Source organism: Eubalaena glacialis, chromosome 18 (genome assembly GCF_028564815.1).
Source record: "Eubalaena glacialis isolate mEubGla1 chromosome 18, mEubGla1.1.hap2.+ XY, whole genome shotgun sequence".
Taxonomy (NCBI): Eukaryota; Metazoa; Chordata; class Mammalia; order Artiodactyla; family Balaenidae; genus Eubalaena; species Eubalaena glacialis.
The window spans coordinates 63,067,853-63,089,512 of record NC_083733.1 but is presented as its reverse complement, the minus strand read 5'-3'; the positions used below and the strand labels follow the sequence as shown (position 1 = coordinate 63,089,512).

The 21,660-nt window shown below is 55.5% G+C and overlaps 1 protein-coding gene across 2 annotated transcripts in view; it reads right to left on the bottom strand.

The window, feature by feature from the left end:
• The window catches only part of AP2A1 (adaptor related protein complex 2 subunit alpha 1), a 36,628-nt gene that overhangs the window by 3,362 nt on the left and 11,606 nt on the right, over window positions 1-21,660 (bottom strand). For both annotated transcript variants that reach the window (XM_061173718.1, XM_061173719.1), the window contains exons 2-15: window positions 19,640-19,708; window positions 19,367-19,509; window positions 18,770-18,963; window positions 8,768-8,897; window positions 8,134-8,235; window positions 6,615-6,723; window positions 3,431-3,581; window positions 2,815-2,983; window positions 2,525-2,662; window positions 2,204-2,386; window positions 1,634-1,731; window positions 1,232-1,463; window positions 949-1,116; window positions 703-866 (exon numbers count right to left, since the gene is read on the bottom strand). In XM_061173718.1, coding sequence (XP_061029701.1) covers window positions 703-866; window positions 949-1,116; window positions 1,232-1,463; window positions 1,634-1,731; window positions 2,204-2,386; window positions 2,525-2,662; window positions 2,815-2,983; window positions 3,431-3,581; window positions 6,615-6,723; window positions 8,134-8,235; window positions 8,768-8,897; window positions 18,770-18,963; window positions 19,367-19,509; window positions 19,640-19,708 — 2,050 coding nt within the window. The remainder of the gene's footprint in view (window positions 1-702; window positions 867-948; window positions 1,117-1,231; window positions 1,464-1,633; window positions 1,732-2,203; window positions 2,387-2,524; window positions 2,663-2,814; window positions 2,984-3,430; window positions 3,582-6,614; window positions 6,724-8,133; window positions 8,236-8,767; window positions 8,898-18,769; window positions 18,964-19,366; window positions 19,510-19,639; window positions 19,709-21,660) is intronic.

Here is a 21,660-nt window from a genome sequence, read left to right as displayed (position 1 = left end):
AAGGGGCTTGGGGGGCTAGAGGTAAAGGCCCAGAGCTAGTGGTGGGAGATTGCAAACCCTGAAGGAACAGAAGCCCAGAATCCATATACCCAGATTCCCCAAAGAGCCCCAGAATCAGACTGGCAATTGCCTCTAGTGGGAATAGGACCCTGGCAGGTATCGTCAGCACCCCCCTACCCTGTATCAGACGGCCCTGATTTTCACTCCCTTCCAATTCCTTGCAGCTCATCAGGAGAGCTTGATGAGAGCTCCCAGTGCCCTAACCCTCCCCGGGGACACGGGAGTCTGCCCCCCAACCCCCTGAGGCCACCCCTTACTCAGCAGCTGGAGCTGGGTCAGCCAGCAAAGCCATGGGGCTCTCAGGGGCAGGCGGCTCCAGCTCGCTGGGCCATCCAATCCCAGAGCAGACAAGAGAAGACAGGCGTGGCAGGCAGCCAATCCCAGAGAGGCAGCAAGAGGGCGAAGAGAGAGGGAGGGGGGAGGAGGGAAGGAGAGAAGGAAGAGCAGGCTGAGACATGGTGATGGGAAAGGACAACACAGGGTGGCCAGGGTCAGCCGAGAGTCCAGAGTGGCCCAGAGGGAGGCAGGAGGCCGGGGGAGGCAGCAGCCAGGGCGGACAGAGGCTCAGGGACAGGGAGGGAGGGGGGAGTTGGGAGGGGGCAGATGGAAAGGGGGCAGCCCTGGGCCCAAGGCGGGCGGTACCTGAGGAAGGCCTCCTCGGGGGTGGGCCCCAGGCTAGGCTGGGCGGCCGGGCCATCGGAGAATACGTCCACCAGGAGGTTGCCCGCACCCGAGGGAGCTGGGGGTGCCGCTGGGGGAGGGGCTGCCCGCAGCCCCAGGAGGTCGGCGGAGGGTGAGGGCGTGGACTGCAGGGAATGCAGGCACAGGTGAAAAGAGAGGACGGCGTGGCTGGGCCCAGCCCCTGCAGCCCAGCCCCACGGGACTCACCACGGTGCTGGGGGTGGGCTCCACGCCCCCATTGATGTCGTGGCTGCTGGGCTCCCTCCGGCCGTCATCCAGGGCACTGCCGGCCCCCGGCCCTTTCTTGCGTTTCAGCTTGGCCAGGATGGACGACTCGCGCTCAGGGAAGGGTGGCATCTCCTCCAGCACCGTGGCCTGCGGGGTCGGGGTGGGGGGGTTGGGGGGCAGCAGCAGGTCAGGGACGGGCGTCCCGGGGAGGAGGCGGGGACAGAGGTGCAGAGGAGGGGCGCGTGGGGGCTGGGGCTCTGACCAGGACGTCCGTGCTGGCCACCGAGCTCAGGGTGAGGTACTCGACGGCGCGCTGCTGCAGCTCCACATCGGCGTTGCGCAGCTGGGAGCCGGCCCGCAGGACACCCTGGATGGTGGCCTTGGTCTCCGGGAAGAGGTTGATGAACTTGATGTAGGTGGACAGCAGCAGGGCCCGGGTGGCCACGCTGCACAGGTGGAACTTGGAGTGCAGCAGGGAGAACTGCACTGGGGGGCTGCAGGGGGCGGGGCCCGGGGTGCGCGTCAGCAGGTGGCCAGCTCCACCACCCTCTCCCAGAAGCCCCCACGAGAGGTGCCGCCTCCCTCAGAGGGACCTTTCCCGGGATCGCAGGTGGACCCCAGGGCCCCAGACCCCTCAGGAGTTTGTGTGTGTTCACCCCCTCACCTGGAGCGAGGGTCCCCAGCAATCAGGTTCCCAAACTCCCCAAGGATGTAGCCGCCAACTTTCACCATGTTCTCATGGCAGGCGGGGGCCTGGAGCGCCTGGGGGGCGGGGACAGCGGTGAGTGGCACCATCCTGACTCAGGAGCGCTCAGCATGTGCCAGGAGCAGCGCTGAGCCCTCGACTCCTATTAGCTGCAGAAGCCTCGTGGCTCTGCTGTGGGTGGGTTTATAGATGGGGAAAGTGAGGCACAGAGCAGTTAAGTGACTGGCCGGAGCTCACACAGGGAGTAAAACGGGGCAGAATGGGCCCTCTTTTCTGGGGCAGAGGGAGTGAGAAACTGCCGGGACCTGGGGACTGGTGGCTTACACAGTAGGCACCCCACGCCCTGCTGACCCTCATATATATGAGCCCGTGGAGGCCCGGCCCCTGTGTCCCTGGAAGGCCCCAAGAGGCCAAGGCCCCTCTGAGGAGGAGGAAGCAGGATGGAGGCCCGGGCCGTCTGGCCCACCGCCCCAGCTGTCCTTGCTCTGCCTTGGTGCCCCTCTGTGGGGGTGAGACGGGGGTGCTGACCTCGAAGACGGTCTTGGCAGCGTAGCCCTGGACGTCGTCACGGTTGGTGACAATCTGTAGCACGCGGTACCACACCTCCTCGCTCACGTAGTCGCCCGCGATGCGGATGAGGTTGAGGATGGTGTCCACGTACCAGCTGTAATCCACGGCGTACTTCTCCGCCAGGATGGCCACCTTCAGGACCTGCCAGCCAGGAGGGAGGTCGGGCGTGCGAGTGTGCCCACGGCGGGGAGGCGGGGTGTGGACTCACCCCATCTGGGCTCAGCGCAGCCCGATCTGGAGACCCAGGAGTCTGGGCGTCCTGCCCCTGCCAGGACTCACGATCTCTTCGCGGATGGCATAGTCGGCCGTCTCCAGGTACCGCAGCATCTCTGACACAATCTGCTTGGCGTTGCTCCTGTCGCACATGGCATAGAGGAGGTCGGCCGCCCGCTGTCGCACGCTGACGTCCCGCTCCGTCTGAGGGAGGAGAGCAGGTAGGGTGTGTTCTAGGCTCCCTCCTGGCATGGGCCGGCCACCCCAGGGCCTCTGACCCCCCGAGCCTCTCTGAGGGAGCAGAGGAGACACAGGCCAGGTCAGTGTGGCCGGGGGCAGGCTCCCAAAGGTCACACCTTGAGGGCGTTGATGACGGTGTCAATGTGGGTCTTGACCGCTTCGTGGGAGAACTCGGAGCTGGCCAGCGTGCACATGCTCTCCAGGGCCAGGTAGCGCAGGTTGGTCTCCCGGTGCTGCAGGAACTGGCCCAGCTGGTTACAGGCCCGGACCAGGAGGTTGGGCTCACTGCCGGAAAAAGAGGAAGAGACCGGGGTGGGGGCAGGGAAGACACCCAGATGACATGAGGAGATGGAGGACCGGGCCTCAGCTGATCCAGCTCACATCCGCCTCAGGATCCAGCTCGTAACTCCTGCCCTCTGTCCCAGTCATGACCACTCCCGGGGACCCAGACACTTGGGCATCCAGCCCAAATACAGATATTCGGGAATTCTGCCCCTCAAGAGGGGCCCAGTGCCAATCTGGCAGGGCAGCGTTTCACACTTCCGTCATCCTCCTAGCTAGAAGTCACATTCCCAGGCCCCCTCCCCTAGGACCCAGGAACCCAGGCCCCCAGCCCCTCCTCCCTCAGGCCCAGGAGTCAGCCCCTGGCCCCCTCCTCTCTCAGACCCAGGAGTCCAGGCCCTCAGCGCTCCTTTCCCAGGCCAGGCTCCCTGCCCCCCAGCAGGCAGGCACCTGTCGTAGTGGATGATGAGGCTGATGGTCTCGAAGAGGATGGCATTCTTGGCGTTGGAGTGCTGGACCTTCTTGGACTTGGGCGGCTCCTGGGCCTTGTTGAGCACGGTCTCCAGACACTCCACCAGCCGCCCCTTCACGGCCGCGTCCTCTGGGGAACCAGAGGGCACGCCCTGGGCTGAGCTCTCTGTTGGCCCGGCCCACGTGCCAGGGGCAGGGGCCACGCCACGGCTCCCATCCTCCAGAGGAAGAGTGCGGGCCCTGCAGCTTCAGGCTGGGGCCTCTACTCCCCCAAGTCCTTCCTGGGTCCCCAGGTGACGAGGGGAGGCTGACAGAGGACATGACTCCAGACCTGAGCTCTCGTCCTGCTCTGTTCTAACTCCGCTGGGCCAGAGGCTCCACCCTTGGGAGCCTGTTTCCCCTTCCGCAGCACGCATGCACTTTAGGAGTCTCACAGAGCAAAGAAAGCTGCAGGAACCTTCCCCAGAGACACCCCCAAACCCGGCTCTTCCCAAGGAGGGGTCTGAGTGCCTGAGACAGTTGCCGACTAGGAGCTCACACAAACCCCGGGAACTGCCATTCCCTCACCTGTGAGGCAACACCAAGTGGACAGAACAACTGTCAAGTGTTCTAGCAAAGAATGTTGTACCCAAGTCTATCGGGAAATTCACGAGACAGAGAACCAGCTAAAGGACACAGGCAGCGATCAGCCAAATCCAAAACATGGGACACACTGCAACCCAAAACTCTCCCGTTTCTTCAAAAACTGGGAGTGGGGGTGGGACTATTCCAGATGGAAAAAAGAAATGACAAAGACGTAATCAGTTAATTTGTGGTCCTAGACTGTATTTTTTAAGCCATAAAAATAACGCTATGGACAATTAGGGCAGTTTGCTGCCTGGGTAGCTGATGACCCCAAGGTTATTCTAAATCTTCTTAGGTGTGATAAGAGCATTGTGGTTTTGTAGTGTTCTTGATTGTAAGAAACGTTTGCGGAAATATTTTGGGGTGAGGGGGAGTGTTATGATGTCTGCCACTTTTTTTTTTTTAATAAATTTATTTATTTTATGCGTTTATTTTTGGCTGCGTTGGGTCTTTGTTGCTGCACGTGGGCTTTCTCTAGTTGCGGCAAGCGGGGGCTACTCTTCGTTGCAGTGACAGGCTTCTCATTGTGGTGGCTTCTCTTGTTGTGGAGCATGGGCTCTAGGCGCACGGGCTTCAGTAGTTGTGGCACGTGGGCTCAGTAGTGTGGCACGCGGGCTCTAGAGCGCAGGCTCAGTAGTTGTGGCGCACGGGCTTAGTTGCTCCACGGCCTGTGGGATCTTCCCAGATCAGGGCTCGAACCCGTGTCCCCTGCTTTGGCAGGAGGATTCTCAACCACTGCGCCACCAGGGAAGTCCCTGCCACTTACTTTCAAGTAATTCAGCAACTGGGTGTCCAAGACAGTGAGGGAACAAGGGAGCAAATCCAGCAAAGTGGTAAAGCTCCGCTGAGTCTGGGTCGGGGGGCATCTGGGTGTGGTCATTTTACTGTTGTTCTCCCAAGTTATCCTTATGTCCAAAATTTTTCTTAACCAAAGGTTGCAGTGAAGGCCAGTGTCATGGAATGAAGGGGGAATTCTTCGAGATTAAAAGAGACTTATGGGACTTCCCTGGTGGCACAGTGGCTAGGACTCTGCGCTCCCAGTGCAGGGGGCCCGGTTCGATCCCTGGTCAGGGAACTAGATCCCACATGCATGTCGCAACTAAGAGTTTGCATGCCACACCTAAGGAGCCCACTAGCTGCAACTAAGAAGCCCGCCTGCTGCAACTAGGGAGTCCACATGCTGCCACTAAGGAGCCCAACTGCTACAACTAAGACCTGGTGCAACTGAATAAAAAAAAACTTACTTGGAAATAAATTGGAGCAGCCCCTCCCTGCCCAGCGCTGGGTGGGGGTGGGGTGGGGGAATGGCTGCACTTCTCACAGGGCAGGGGATCAGAGTTGGTGAGGTGCTTGCCCAGGGCACACCCCAAAATTCTGAGGCAGGGCTTCTAGATGCAAGAGGGCTTAGGTTCTAACTATGCCCTTCCTTACAGGATGAGAAAAGAGCCCCAGAGTGGGGACGAGGCTTCCCCAGGGCCTCATGACAAAATTCACCGCTGGCTTTCACCGGCTGGGAGGGGCCTTGGGTGTCACCTACATCATACACTCCATTACAGTGTGCGTGCGTGCACACACACACACACACATACGCTCGCACCCAGCTGGCTGTGAAGATTCGGGGCTACACACCAGCTCCCTGGCCCCCAGCAGGTGCTTAGCACCCTGGCTGAATCGAAGGGCACTGGTTTATCAAGCGCCTACTGTGTGCTGAGCACCTCAGCACAGGGTCCCTCAAAACTGCTCTGTGAGGTCAGACAGCCGAGGATACAGAAGCTCAGGGGGAGCCACGGCCCACGTGGTAGAGGGAAAGGGTTTAGAGCATAGATTCAGGAGTCAGGCTCTGCTCTTCCTTCGCTGCCCTGGAAAGGCAATGTCTTCTCTCCAAGCCTCAATTTCCCGGCGTGTCTATTTCAGGGACAGCTGCCCCTCACCAGCTCTGCTGGGGGCACCTGGACACCCCGGTGCAGTACCAGCTCACTGCAGTACCCTCTGTCCACGCCGGCAGTCATGACCATGAGCAACGAGGGCATGAAAACCCCTAGCAGAGCTATGCTAACTCCCACTGCATGGCCTGGAATCGCCCCTTGACCTGCTGGGTGACCTTGGGCAAGGCCCTCCCCTCTCCAAGCCCTGGTTTCCTCATCTGTAACAGATGCAATGACAGCCCCGACATTCCAGGGCTGGAGCATTCCAGGGCTGGAGCGTGAGTCTAGTTTTGCAGGGACCCAGGCCCACAGCAGGGGAGTCAACAAACAAGCGATTTGTCCCATTCTCTGTGCTGAGCCGGGAGGACGCCCTGCTCTCTGCTGCCCACCCTCCCCCAACCCGTCTCCAACAGCCTCATACAGCATTCTCATCCCGGGGCCTCCCAGCGTGGGCCCTGGGCTCAGCGCTGCCCCCACTGCAGCCTCGGAACAGGAGCTAGAGGCACCAGCCCAGCCTCAGAGGACTCCTGACACAGACCCCCAGCACCCGGACCTCCTGCCCAGCCATGGGGTCGGAGGCCCCCAGCCCCCAGCCCCAGTGGGCTCGGCAGTACCTGGCGGCGGGTAGCACTGCAGCAGCCGCAGGAGCTTCACCGAGAGCCAGGGAGCCGGGACGAAGTAGTAGGTGTAGTCCTGGAGGTCGGTGGAGGCCGAGGAGACGATCTGGGGGCAGAGGAGGGGGGTGAGGCATGGGTGGGGGGACGGGGAGGGGTGGCTGTGACGTGACAGTTTTATGGCGCAGAAACCCGAGGCTCAGGGAGGGTGGTGAGGAAGCCTCGGGCACACAGCGAGTGACGGGCTGGATCTGCGACTGGTCGGTTTTTCCACGTAAAGCTGGCGTTGGGTGGGCAGGAACTCTCGGCCAACCCGATCCCCTTCTGTGAAGGCGACTCCAGCTCTGCGCCTCACAATGCCCTGGGCTGCCTTCACTAGCACCTGGACCCCACGGCTCCCTGGAGAGTGCTTCCTTGTGGCCCTCCCCCAACACCTGAAGCTACCCAGGGGCAGGAACTGGGTCTGACCCATTCCTGGGTCCCCGGGCCTACTACAAGGTCAGACATGAGAAGGGATCAGGGAAGAGGTGGGGGAATTAGTAAAAGAGCAGGTAACTTTTTTTCCTCACGGCAAACTCCTATGCCACCTTGAAAACCCCTTCTCCAGGAAGCAAGCCCCATCCTGCTCTGAGCCACCTCCATGACAGTAGGTGCCCCGCCCCCGCTGTCACTGTCTGTGTCTCCCCCACCAAGCCTGGCCCACGAGAGAATTCGGATGTGTGGTGAATGAATGAAAATACGAATGAATAAGCTGGTGTGGTGCTCTCTTTGGTTGAGAACACAGGCCTCTCTTGACCTGCTCAGGAAACATTTATATTTATTCCAAGTCTCAACTCAGGCAAGGATCACCTCCACCAGGAAGCCTTCCCGGACTTCTAGGCTGGGTGAAGTGCCTCCTTTGGGGGGACCTGCAATGTCCTTGCTACCTCCACGACTGCACACACTGCCCCTTTTATGATGATCTGTGCCTGAGTTGGCCCTGCCGTACATCCCTCCCCTCAACAGGACAGGGAGCTCCTTGAGGGCAGGCTCGGGTCTGACTCATCCGTGTCCCCAAGTGTCAGCCCGCACAGAGCTGGGCCCACAGGAGGCCTCAGGGCATGTTCCCAGGACAGGGGCGAAGGTGGTGAGAGGAGCAGAAAAGGAGGGAAGGAAAAGCAGGAGAAGCAGGAAGAAGAAAGAGAGGGGGGCGAGAGGGAGACAGACAGGAGAGCAACCTCAATTCCTGGGTGCTCATCGTGTGCCCGGCCCTGTGCTCTTTATACAGATTAATTCACAGCAGCTATGCTGTGAGGCAGGCACTGGAATAATCCCCTTTGAACACATAAGGCAAACGAGGCCCAGAGGGGTGAAACCACTTGCCTAGGGCCACACAGCCAGGAAGTGACGGAGCTGGGATGAACCCAGCTCTGAGCCTGAGTCCTTAACCACTGAGCTAGATGGCCTCTCTGGGACAGTGAGGACCAGAGAGGTGCCCAGGGGACAGGGACGCCGCAGCTGGTGCTGATACCACACCCACCCGGCTCAGGCGAGACACGGCCAGGGAGATGCATGTCTTGAAGTCATCTGGGTTCTTCTTGCAGAGACAGGTGATGAGGCTGACAGCGGCTGTGACCACGCCCTGTAGGGGCAGACGAGTGGCAGGTCAGGGCCCTCGGGGGAGGGTCAGACTGGGGACAAGTGTCCAGGCTGTGGTTCTGAGAGTAGAGGCGCAGGAGCACTTGGGGCTGGGGTGGCCTGAGGGGTGCGCTTGGGTATGTACAGGTGTCCTGGTGGCTGTTTCACGGCTTGGGGACCATGAGGGACTGGAGCACTGGGGGTAGCGACAGAGGTCAGTGTCTCTGTGCTGGTTGGGCAGGCGATGGGGGAATCTCTGGGTGTCGGAAACAGAGGCTGGGATTTTTCTGAGGGGCTGGGTGAGTGATGGGTGTTGGGGACACTGGACAGGATCCCCGGGCATCCAGGTGGGTGTCAGTGACAGAAGTGGGGGGCCCTGGGCATTCAGGTAAGAATCAGGGCAGAGGAGGGGTCCCCAGGCATCCAGGTGGGAAACAGGGCAGAGGTGGGGGGCCCCAGGCATCAGGTGGCTGCCAAGGGCGGTGGGTCTTGGGGGCAGTGGTCCAGGGTCCCTGGGCACCAGGCAGGGGTCTCACCATGTGCTGGTCGTTGAGCAGGTGCACCACGCGGGCCGTCCACTCGCCCATGGGCACCAGGTCGGGTGAGGCCTTGTAGAGCCGCAGCAGGCACAGGGCTGCACTCTGCTTCACGCTGTCCATGCTGTCCCTGCCGGGACACAATGCGGGGTGGGAGTGGGGGGTCAGCGTGACCACGGCCCTGCACACCTCCCCCCTCCTCTCTCGCTCCTCCCAGGAAGGGTGTCCAACAAGAGGCAGAAAAAGCCCGGCAGACCCAGGAACCCATCTGGCGCTGCCCTCACTGCCCATCGGGCCTCAGTTTCTTCATCTGCAAAATGGGTTGCAACCCAGTAACCTCATGGGGTCATGGGCAGGGCCGAGCAAAATGCCAAGCGTGGCTCTGCACCTTCATTCAGTTACCGTTCACTTATTGAGCGCCTACTGGGAGCCAGGCCCTGCTGTCAGCTCTGTGGACAGAGTGGTGGACAAACTGGTCCAAAGTGTGTCCTCACAGGGACTTCCCTGGTTGTCCAGTGGTTAAGAATCCGCCTTCCAATGCAGGGTACACGGGTTCGATCCCTGCTCGGGGAACTAAGATCCCACAGGCTACGGGGCAACTAAGTCCGCACGCTGCAACTACTGAGCCCACGTGCTCTGGAACCCATGTGCCCCAACTAGAGAGAAGCCCTTGCGCTGCAACGAAGAGTCCGCGCACTGCAACGAAAGATCCCGCGTACTGCAACTAAGACTTGATGCCGCCAAAATAAATAAATAAATAAATAAATAATCCACAGAGTATCAGATAAAGTTGTTCTTTCTTAAAAAAAAACAAAAGCATTGTGTCCTCATAGAGCTTACATTCTCACCAGGGCAGCCGGCATCCTACAACAGATACTGTCCAGGTTCAGTGCTACAGAGCAAACTAGGGCAGGCACTCCGGGTTTTTGTTTTTGTTTTTGTTTTTTTAACTTTTTATTTTAATTAATTAATTAATTTTTTGGCTGCGTTGGGTCTTCGTTGCTGCACGCAGGCTTTCTCTAGTTGCGGCGAGCGGGGGCTACTCTTTGTTGCGGTGCATGGGCTTCTCATTGCGGTGGCTTCTTTTCTTGCGGAGCACAGGCTCTAGGCACGCGGGCTTCGGTAGTTGTGGCACGCCGGCTCAGTAGTTGTGGCTCGAGGGCTCCAGAGTGCAGGCTCAGTAGTTGTGGCGCACGGGCTTAGTTGCTCCGCAGCATCTTCCCAGACCAGGGCTCGAACCCGTGTCCCTTGCATTGGCAGGCGGATTCTTAACCACTGCACCACCAGGGAAGTCCCTGGGGATGCTATTTTGGATGAAGGTCTCACTAACAAGGCGCCAGGTTAACAGAAAACTGAGAGAAAAGACTAAAAATCTGCACAGAATGTTCCCAGCAGAGAGAAGAGGCTGTGGAGGCCTCGAGGCAGGCAGGTCTGTGTGTGGAAGGAGCTTGGAGGAGTCTTGTGTGGCTGGAGACAGGACAGAGCGGGGGCTGAGGGCCAGACCGTGCGGGGCCTTGCAGGCCACGGCGAGGACTATGCTTTTACCCAGCGGGAGATGGAGCCGCTGCAGGTGACAAGCAGGGAAGCTATGATACGAACGCGACAGCGGTAAAAGCTACCACCCAGGGCCCTTCCGATCTGCTCGGCCCTGGTACAGGCACTGGCTCATTCATTTTATCTCCACAACAAACTGAGAAAATAGGTACTACTATGGACCACTGTCCCCAGATCTGACTTATGTTTTTAAAAGGTCCCTCTGCTGCTGTGTGGAGAAGAGACTGTGGGAGGCTGGGGTGGGGGCGGGAGGTGACAGCAATAGTCCAGGCAGGAGATGACAGGAGATGACAGTGCCTCAGACCCCGCTGCAGCCGTGCAGGTGAGAAGTGGCTCTGTTCTGATACATTTTTACTATGAGGTGGTGGGGACAGAAGAGGGGACAAGGTGACCCTCAAGTTTCTGACCTGAGGGACCTGGCGAGTGGTGAGACCATTTGTTGCGTGGGGACCTGGGGCAAGATGGCGGGTGGGGCGCTGAGTGGGACCCAAATTTGATACCGAACAGATACGAAATTGACATGCTAACGAGACACCCAGTGGGGCCCTGGACCCACGGGGCTGCATGGCCTCTGGCAAGTGCCCTTCCCTCTCTGAGCCTCCATAATGTCCTTCATAAAATGGGAACCCTACTCCCCTCTTCAGAGGAGAGGAAGCCTGTCAAACACTATGGTGGGCTGAATAATGCCCCCTCCCGACACGTCCACATCCTAATGTCCAGACCCTGTGAATGTGTTCCCTTACATTTAAAGGGGACTTTGCAGATATGATGAAATCAGGGATCTTGAGATGATCCTGGATTACCCAGGTGAGCCCTAAATGTAATCACAAGGTCCTTAGAAGAGAGGAGGAAGATCAGAGTCAGAGAGATACAAGGACAGATACAGAGATCAGAGAGAAGATGCCACCCTGCTGATTAAAGATGGAAGGGGCCATGAGCCACAGGATGCAGGCGGCCTCTAGAAGCTGGAAAAGACCTGGAAACAGATTCTCTCCGAGAGCCTCCAGAGGGCACCAGTCCTGCTGACACCTTGATTTTAGCCCAGTGAGCCTCACTGTGGACTTCTGACCTCCACAACTGTGAGAGAATCAATGTGTGTTTTAAGCCCCTAACTTGTGGTCGTGGGTTACAGTGGCCACAGGAGACTGAAGAGGCACTGGGTTAGCACAGAGCCTGGCAGCCAGCAGTGTCCCATCCCAGAGCGCTGAGTTCATGGCCCGGTCAGTACCCAGGTCCCAGCATCACAAAGAGTGTGAAGCCTAACAGTGTTCTAGAAAGCACTCCCCGGTCTCTGGGGTCAGACACGCCTGCTTGTGGGGCGTGATTTGGGGATAAGGCATTGACCCTCTCTGACTGGCAATTTCCTCCTGGGGAAAATGAGGACCCCCCCCCAGATTGGAGGATGAAGAAGTGAACCCGGGTATCGCGGCCTCGAGCACAGAATGGGTCCTAGGAGTTGTCTCGACCGCCCAGACTGGGCCTTACAGTGACATTTTCCCAGAAAGGACCCAACAGAAGCACAGGGGAGGGTCCCAGGAAGGGTGGGTGAAACTGCAGGAGTCAAAGGCCAGGTGAAAAGATGTTTTACTGGATGTGCAGGAGAAACATGAATTGCATGGACATGGCGGCTCCGTTTTCTCCCGTCAGCTAGGCAGACTCGTGTGTGTCGGCCAGGCTGGGGAGACGGGAGCCCTCGGGTGCCCTGGCCACGGGTAGACACGGGCACAGGCCGTCAGAAAAGGAGCTGGGCTGCCCCTGGTCAGGTAGCTTCTGTAAGGGATGCAGACCTAGACCAGCAATTCTGCTCCCAGACACCTGCCCTGGGGAAAGGCACACACAAGTGCTCAAGGTCATGGCATAGGAAAGATCATATTAAAACCAGAAACCAGCAGGTCTGCCCACAGCAGAACTCCATGAATGGTGGTCTTTCCACCATCATCATCATAGCTCACACCCCACGAGGCCTGCCTCTGGCCCAGGCTCTAAGAGCTTCTACATAGCAACACGTTTAATCCTCAGGACAGCCCTCTGAGGAGGTGGATTCTATTATCATCTCCGTGACAGGTAAGGAAATGTCCAGGAGAATCCCAAATAAAAGAATAAGAGCGGGGACTTCCCTGGTGGTCCAGTGGTTGAGAATCCGTCTTCCAATGCAGGGGACGTGGGTTCGATCCCTGGCCAGGGAACTAGGATCCTACATGCCGTGGGGCAACTGGGCCCGCGCAGCAACTACTGAGCCCGCGCACCACAACTAGAGAGAAACCCGCGTGCTGCAACGAGACCCCACGTGCTGCAACGAAGATCCCGCGTGCTGCAACTAAGACCCAATGCAGCCAAATAAATTAAATAAATAAATAAATATTAAAAAAAAAAAAAAAAAGAATAAGAGCAATTGACCAACTTGGTTAAGTTACACAGAGATTGTGATACTTTGTAGGTAAAGTTGAAAGCTACATAATATAGGGGGGTGTGCCTGGGTGTAAAAGGACAAAACGTACATGGGAATAAGCACCACCATACTCAGGGCACCGGGAGGAAGGCCAGATGGAGAGATGATATGAGGGACCCGAAGGGGAAATTCAACTGCTGCTGTTTTCTTTCTTTCTTTCTTTTTTGAAACAAGGCGTAATACCTTATGACCCAGCAATTTCATGCCCAGGCAGCTCCGCAACAGAACCGAAAACAGAGTTCACACAAATGCGTGCATTATTCATCACAGCCGAAAGGTGGAACCTTGGTGACGAACGGAGAAATAAATTGTGGTCCATCCATACAGTGGAATGTTCTTATTGGCTCATAAAAAAGGAATGAAGCCCTGACACATACTACAACAGGGATGAACCTCAAAAACATTATGATAAGAGAAAAGCCAGACACAAAGGCCGCATACTGTGTGATTCCATTTATCTGAAATGTCCAGAATAGGCAAATCTTTAGAGACAGAGAGCATATGAGAGATTGCCTGGGGCTGGGGAGAGAGGGTCTGCGGAATGACTGCTGATGGGCACAGGGCTTCTTTTTCGGGTGATGGAAATGTTCTGCAATTAGGTAGTGCGGATGCTTGAACAACACTGCGAATGGCCTAAAGATCACCGAACTGTACACTTCAAAGTGCTTAAAATGGTGAGCTTTATGTTATGTGAATTTTACCTCAAATTAAAAAAAAAAAAACTACCTCAAAAAACAGTAACCCAGAGTTCCCTGGTGGCCTAGTGGTTAGGATTCTGGGCTTTCACTGCCGTGGCCCAGGTTCAGTCCCCGGCCGGGGAATATCCACAAGCCACGCGGTGCAGCCTAAACCAGAACAAAACAAAACAAAAAACCAAAAACATAAAAACAGTTCCTCTGTGCCCCAGTCACTGTCAAGGTCAAGTTTCCAGTGCTGAGAGCCCAGCCTATAGTCAGACAAGCCCAGCGTGGCCTGTGACTTTGGCAGGGCGGGGCCCCTTGTGTGAAACGGGGACATCACCTGTGCTCATATATGTTTGTCACACTGGCTTCTTTCTCAGCCCTCAGAGGTGCCAAGTTCTCCCCAATCAGGGTGACTGGCCACCTGACTCACCCAAGCCAATGCCAGCTGCCTGTCCTGATCTTAAAGAAACTGTCAGCAGCATTCACCATGGCTGACCACTCCCTCCTCCGTGAAAGTTTCTTCTCCAAGCTCCGAGCCACAGCCCATTCTGCATTTTCCTCCCTCTCCCTGGCCAGACTTCCACATGCTGGATCACCCCAGCCCTCAGCCTTTGGTCTCTTCTCTTCTCTGGTCACATCCTGCCTGAGGGACCTCATCCGGCTGTGGCTTTAATTACCATCAACCCTGCGCTGTCCCATCTGGTGGCCTCCAGCGACACGAAGCTACCGAGCACTTGAACGGAGTGAGTCCAGACTGAGATGCCATGTGTGTAAATTACACAGTGGTTTCAAAGACTTAACACAAAAAATATTGGATAATGTGTATGTTGATCCAATGTCAAAATGATTCTGGATGGATCAGGTGAGATTAAAATATTAAAATTAGATGGGGAATTCCCCTGGCAGTCCAGTGGTTAGGACCCTGAGCTTCCACTGCAGGGGGCACAGGTTCGATGCCTGGTGGGGAAACTAAGATCCTGCGTGCCACACAGTGCAACCAAAAATTAAAAAAAAAAAAAATGAAATTAGTTTTACTTTTTTTTTTTTTAATTAATCAATTCATTTATTTTTGGCTGCACTGGGTCTTCATCGCTGCACGCGGGCTTTTCTCTGGTTGCGTTGAGCGGGGGCTACTCTTTGTTGCGGTGGGCGGGCTTCTCATTGCGGTGGCTTCTCTCGTTGTGGAGCACAGGCTCTAGGCGTGCAGGCTTCAGTAGTTGTGGCGCACAGGCTCAGTAGTTGTGGCGCACAGGCTCGGTAGTTGTGGCTCACGGGCTCTAGAGCACGGGCTCAGTAGTTGTGGTGCACGGGGTTAGCTGCTCTGCAGCATGTGGGATCTTCCCGGACCAGGGCTCGAACCCGTGTCCCCTGCATTGGCAGGTGGATTCTTAACCACTGCACCACCAGGGAAGTCCCTACTTATTTGTTTTTACTTTGTCTACTAGGCATCTCAGATTCAACATGGCCAAACCCAACTCTGGATCCTCCCCCTCCTTCACTTGGTTCTCCCCCACTCCCTCCTTCATCATTCATCCACCTGTTCAACTTCACTCCTCTCTCTCTCTTACACCATATACAATCAGTACAGTGGTCTTTCCTTCCAAAACATACAGCTCTAGTAACTATTTTCTGCAACAACCCTGGTCCCAGCCACCATCAGCTCTGCCCAGGACGGCAAGAGACATCTCAATGGTCTCCCTGCCACCACGCTTGGCGCCCCCGACAGTCTCTAGGCTACCTGAATCTAAGGATCATGTTCTTTCATTGGTTCTGGTATATTTTTAGCCATAATCTGTTCAAACACTGCGTCTGTTATGATTCTCTTCCTTCTCTCTTTCTAGAACTCTGAACAGTGTTGTTAGATTTTATCTCCCTTGACTCTTAACCTCTCTTTTAAATTTTTCCGTCTCTTTGTTTTCTGGGCTGCATTCTGATTAATTTCTCCAGTTCTTCTGCCTATTTACAATCCTTGCTTTGGTTCTGTCTACTCTGCTGCTAAACTACACCACTTAATTTTTTTTTTTAATTTAAATGTTGTCCATTTCTTTTTAAACAATGCTTACACTTCATTCATTTTTAAATTGTTCTCTTTTTTCTTGAAACATATTAAGCATACTCATCTTACATTCTGTATGAAAACTCCAATCCAACTGTTATTTTCCATTTTCTTTCTGCTGGTTCTCCCTCATGGTGCCTTGCGTCTTGTGTTTAGTGATTTTCGACTGTGAGCTACTCATGTAACTTGGAGCTTCATCTGTGGAAATCATTGAGGCCTATGATGAAAGTGGGTTTCTCCCAAAAAGACTTGTTTGCTTCTGTCAGGCACTGGGGTACTAGCAGTTTGTGTCACTTAAGCTAAAGTTTGGCTTAAGGTTCTACGGATGACCCAGGAAGGGGAAAATCGGACTGAACACCAGTGTGTGGGCTGTTCCATGCCAAAGTTCAAAAAGATAATTTTGCTTATAGACCCTAAGGGGATTTATTTCTAGGTCACCCTCACTTTGAAGTGTGGCCTCTGGAGCCCCTGCTTGAACCAGCTTGTCTTCTGTACCCAGAGGCTACAGGGCCCCAAAACCAATACCTAAGTTCATCCAGGTCAGCAAATGCCCTAAGCAAAATCCAGCTTAGGCACTCTGCTCATCTCCCTGGGTGTCAGGCTCCTCTTAGCTTGTGGCCTGTGTGTCTCCTTATTTTCTTGCTAGCTCATGAATACATTGAAAAATATTTCCTTTCCTCTTTTAACCCACATTGATAACTGGGTTTTGGGGAGACCCTCAGGCAGGAATCTAGCCCACAAGCTGCCAGAAATACAAGTCCTACTTTCTCCCACACCAGGTTGCGTGATCTTTTAAAAATACAGGGGCTTCATAAATAAATAAATAAATAAATAAAAATACAGGGGCTTCCCTGGTGGCACAGTGGTTAAGAATCCACCTGCCAATGCAGGGGACATGGGTTAGAGCCCTGGTCCAGGAAGATCTCACATGCCGCAAAGTAACTAAGCCCGTGCACCACAACTACTGAGCCTGCACTCTAGAGCCCGCGAGCCACAACTACTGAGCCCACGCGCCTAGAGCCCATGCTCTGCAACAAGAGAAGCCACAACAATGAGAAGCCCGAGCCCTGCAATGAAGAGTAGTCCCTGCTCATCGCAACTAGAGAAAGCCCACGTGCAGCAACAAAAACCCAACGCAGCCAAAAATAAAAAATAAATAAATAAATAAATAAATAAATAAATAAAATAAAAAGCCAAGCATGTCATTTACCTGCTCAAAACACACCTATTGCCTCCCAATTGCAATTAGAATAAATCCATACTCTCCCTATTCTCTCGCTTGTTCACCACAGTCAAGCCAGAGACACTATCTCTTGGTTCCTTGAATGTACAAAGCTCACGCCTACCTCAGGGCCTTTGCACTTGCTGCTCCTTTTAGTTGGAGCACTATTCCATCCTTTTTTTTTTTAAACATCTTTATTGGAGTATAATTGCTCTACATTGTTGTGTTAGTTGCTGCTGTATAACAAAGTGAATCAGCTATATGTATACGTATATCCCCATATCCCCTCCCTCTTGTGTCTCCCTCCCACCCTCCCTATCCCACCCTTCTAGGCGGTCACAAAGCACCGAGCTGATCTCCCTGTGCTATGCAGCTGCTTCCCACTAGCTATCTATTTTACATTTGGTAGTGTATCTATGTCAATGCCACTCTCTCACTTCGTCCCAGCTTACCCTTCCCCCTCCCCATGTCCTCAAGTCCATTCTCTGCGTCTGCGTCTTTATTCCTGTCCCGTCCCTAGGTTCTTCAGAACCATTTTTTTTTTTAGATTCCATACATATGTGTTAGCATATGGTATTTGTTTTTCTCTTTCTGACTTACTTCACTCTGTATGACAGACTCTAGGTCCATCCACCTCACTACAAATAACTCAATTTTGTTTCTTTTTATGGCTGAGTAATATTCCATTGTATATATGTGCCACATCTTCTTTATCCATTCATCTGTCGATGGACACTTAGGTTGCTTCCATATCCTGGCTATTGTAAATAGTGCTGCAGTGAACATTGTGGTACATGACTCTTTTTGAATTATGGTTTTCTCAGGGTATATGCCCAGTAGTGGGATTGCTGGGTCGTATGGTAGTTTTATTTTTAGTTTTTTAAGGAACCGCCATACTGTTCTCCATAGTGGCTGTATCAATTTACATTCCCACCAACAGTGCAAGAGGGTTCCCTTTTCGCCACACCCTCTTCAGCACTTATTGTTTGTAGATTTTTTGGTGATGGCCATTCTGACCGGTGTGAGGTGATACCTTCCAACATTTCTGAATGACTGTCTTCTCCTCATCATTCCAGTCTCAAATTACATGTCACCTTTCGCAGAGACCCTCCCTGATGAGGCTGACTTAAGTAGCCTTCCCCACCATCTCTGCTGCCCCCCACTGCCCTGTTTTGTTTTCTTCAGAGGAATTGTCACTATCCGAACTCAACTCACTTCTTTGCCTATGTGTTTGCTCTTTGGATTCCCCCTGAGATGTAAGCTCCCCGACGATGGGCATGACTGTCTCCGCTGCTCCCTCCTGCCTTCCCACGTCCGGAACAGTGCCCGGCACATCGCAGGTGCTCAAGAAGTGTTTGCTGAACAACCTCCTGCTTCAGAAAGATCACACAGGCTGATCCACCACCCTTCACGCCTTTCCCTTTTCCACAGCCAATTCCTCCTCCTCACCCAGGTCTCAGCCTGATCCCACTTCCTCTGAGAAGCCCTCCCTGATCCCCCAGGCTAGGTCAGGCATGCCTACTACGTGCCCTATGGGCTTCTGCACCCCACAGCATGGTTCTGAGAGGAAATATATGTTTCATCCTGAAATTATTCAACCGATGTTTATCCCCCACGCTAGACCGTGAACACTGGGAGAAGGATGACCATGTCCATTTCTGGTCATGGCCACATCCCCAGCAATCAGCATGGCGCCTCGCACATACATGCTCAATAGATGTTTGTTGAATGAATGAATGGAGAAGAGGCAGAAGTTCTGGAGGGCTGTCACCGACATAACTTAAGGTTATCACCTCTTCTTTACTAGATGTTAACGGTCAATCAGATAGACATCCCACTGGCTTTTTTGGGAAGCTGCCTTACACGGTCGAGTCACTTTGGTGAGATGACAAGAGACAACCATGGGGGCTGCCACTGGAATCACGGCGGTGCCAAGCCTGGCTGGGAGACCTTGGGCAGGTGACAGAGCCTCTCTGACCCTCAAACTGGGTTGAGTCTTGTCTACCCCATCCCCCCACCTGGGTCCCCAACGCCTCACCCAGCCACCAAGATGCGAGGGATGTCAGCGGCAAAGGCCTCGCCCATCTCACGGCTGCCCACATTGGCGATGCAGTGCAGGGCCAGGCACATGAAGGTGGGGTTGCGGCTGGCCAGGTCGTTCTTGATGGCGTTGTTGATGAGCCGGATCAGCTCCGAGTTGGAGTTCACCAGCACCGAGATGAACAGGTAACCCTGGGTTGGGGAGGGAGGTGGGGGGCTTGGAGCCTTGTGGCTAACTGGCCCTAGACCCCAACCCTCAACCCTGGAGTCTGCACTTCCGGCCCCTCCTCCCTCAGACCCAGGAGTCCAGACCCCCGGCCCCTCCCCCCTCAGACCCAGGATCCAGACCCCCAGCCCCTCCCCCCTCAGACCCAGGGGTCCAGGCCCCCAGCCCCTCCTCCCTCAGACCCAGGATCCAGGTCCCCGGCCCCTCCTCCCTCAGACCCAGGATCCAGGCCCCCGGTCCCTCCTCCCTCAGACCCAGAGTCTAGACCCCTGGCCCCTCCCCCTCAGACCCAGGAGTCCAGGCCCCCAGGCCCCTCCCCCCTCAGACCCAGGAGTCCAGGACCCCAGCCCCCTCCCCACTCAGACTCACTATCTGCTTCTCCGTGTACTTGTTGGAGCTCAGCAGGTTCACGGCCTCCATGTGCCCAAAGTCGATGTCGTGGCCGAGCAGGAAAATGAAGAGCAGTTTACACACATACTTTTTCTTGCTGTAGCCGTCCAAGGCTTTGTCCCCTGGGGCCAGAGGAAGGAAGAAAGGGGAGGCAAAAATGAGGAAGGGTCATACCTACAAGTCCCAGGTATCCCAGCCCCAGCGCACAGCCCGCTCCTCCCACAGACCCAGGAGCCTGGGCCCCCAGCATACCCTTGAACTTGGAGCGGATGTTGGCCAGTTCCTTGTTGATTCTCTTAATCTCCGCCTCCTTGCTCTTACCTGGAAGGGAAAAGGCAGGACAGGTCAGGAGGGTTCCAGAGAGTTGAGCCGCCTGCCCTCACTTTCCTGGGCAAGGTCCCTCCTGGCTGGAAGGGCAGTCTCCCCACCCTGGGGCTCCAGGCCCAGGGGGCTGAGGCCAGGTCTGGGCCCTGTCTCTAGCTGGGAGCTTCCGGGAGGTGGGAACCTCGGCTCTTTGGTCTCCACCACCCAGAGGAGAAGCCCAGCACACACTGTGGGGCGCTCCCTGCCTCCCTCCCTCCTCCAGCCCACCCATGGCTCCGGTTACCACTGCACCAGCCCCCAGCTGAAATATGCCCCTGGCAGGAAATACGTAACGAATGAATGAATGAAGAGATCGGCTGCCTTCGAGCTGGCCCCCTGGACCCTCACCCTGACCACACCCCCAGAGCTCAGTGTCTCCTGAAAACTGCTCAGCCCGCACCTTCCCAATTCCAGCCAGTTGCCAGGCACTGGGTCCTGAGCTCCTGGCTCCCCACCTCCGCCCGCCCACCCCCCGCACCCCATCCCTGCTCACAACCTGCAGTCCTCTCCATCCACCCCACTCCAGCCTGGCCCACAGACCCACTTCCTCCCTCTCCCCTACACGTCTGTCTGTGACGTCCCTGCACTTCTGACAAGATCCACCTGGGGAGGACTCGAGAAGGCCTTCCCGGGTCCCACAGGCCAGGTCCCACGCTTCCTCTGTGCTCCTGGATGCCCAGGTGTCCCCATCAGAGTGAGATCCAACTAGATGGTGATCGGGTCTCGGCTGCCCTCACCACTGGCTATGTCCCTCCTCACACCCCTCAGTTCGAGCCAGACTTCACCGTCTCTCCCTTGACAGGCTCCACTGTTCACTCAGCTCCTCCAGACAGAAACCTGGGTGTGCTCACCCCCTCACTCAAGCCGTCGCCATGTCCTCTTGGCTCGACCTTCAGAACATGTAACCACACGCCTCCACCACGACCCCCTCATCCAGACCCCATGCCCGCCCACCCAGATCACTGTGGCGGCTTCCTTTCTGGCATCCCTGCTTCCCACTGGGGGGATTCCACCCCGTGGCTACCAAGCCCTCTGGCCCTGCCCTGCCCACCCCACCAGTGTCACCCCTCACCATCTTGCTGTGTGTCCCCACCTCGCAGGCCTCCGTCAGTTCCAGGGACAATTCACACTCCTTCCCTCCTCCAGGGCCTTTGCACGTGCTGTGCCCTCCACCTGCCCATCTATCCAGTTATCTTCTCATCACTTGGGTCTCAGCTCTTGTCACCTCCTCCAAGAGGCCTTTCTTGGCCAGTTCTCTATTTATTTATTATTATTATTTTTTGGCCATGCCGCACGGCTTGGGGATCTTAGTTCCCCAACCAGATATTGAACCAGGGGCCCTGGCAGTGGAATTGTGGAGTCCTAACCACTGGACTGCCAGGAAATTCCCTCTTGGCCAGTTCTTTAAAGTCAATACCTTTTTCTTCTGTTTCCATCATTTTAAAAAAATGTCCCGGGACTTCCCTGGTGGTCCAGCGGTTAAGACTCCGGGCTCCCGGGCTTCCCTGGTGGCACAGTGGTTAAGAATCCGCCTGCCAATGCAGGGGACACAGGTTTGATCCCTGGTCCGGGAAGATCCCACATGCCGCGGAGCAACTAAGCCCGTGTGCCACAACTACTGAGCCTGCGCTCTAGAGCCTGCGAGCCACAACTACTGAGCCCAAGTGCCTAGAGCCCGTGCTCCACAACAAGAGAGGCCACTGCCATGAGAAGCCCCCGCTCACCGCAACTAGAGAAAGCCCACTCACAGAAATAAAGACCCCAATGCAGCCAAAAATAAAATAAATTTCTAAAAAATAAATTAAAAAAAGAAAAGAAAAAAAAAAACTCCGTGCTCCCAATGCAGGGCACCCGGGTTTGATCCCTGGTAAGGGAACTAGACCCTGCATGCCACAACTAAAGACCCAGTG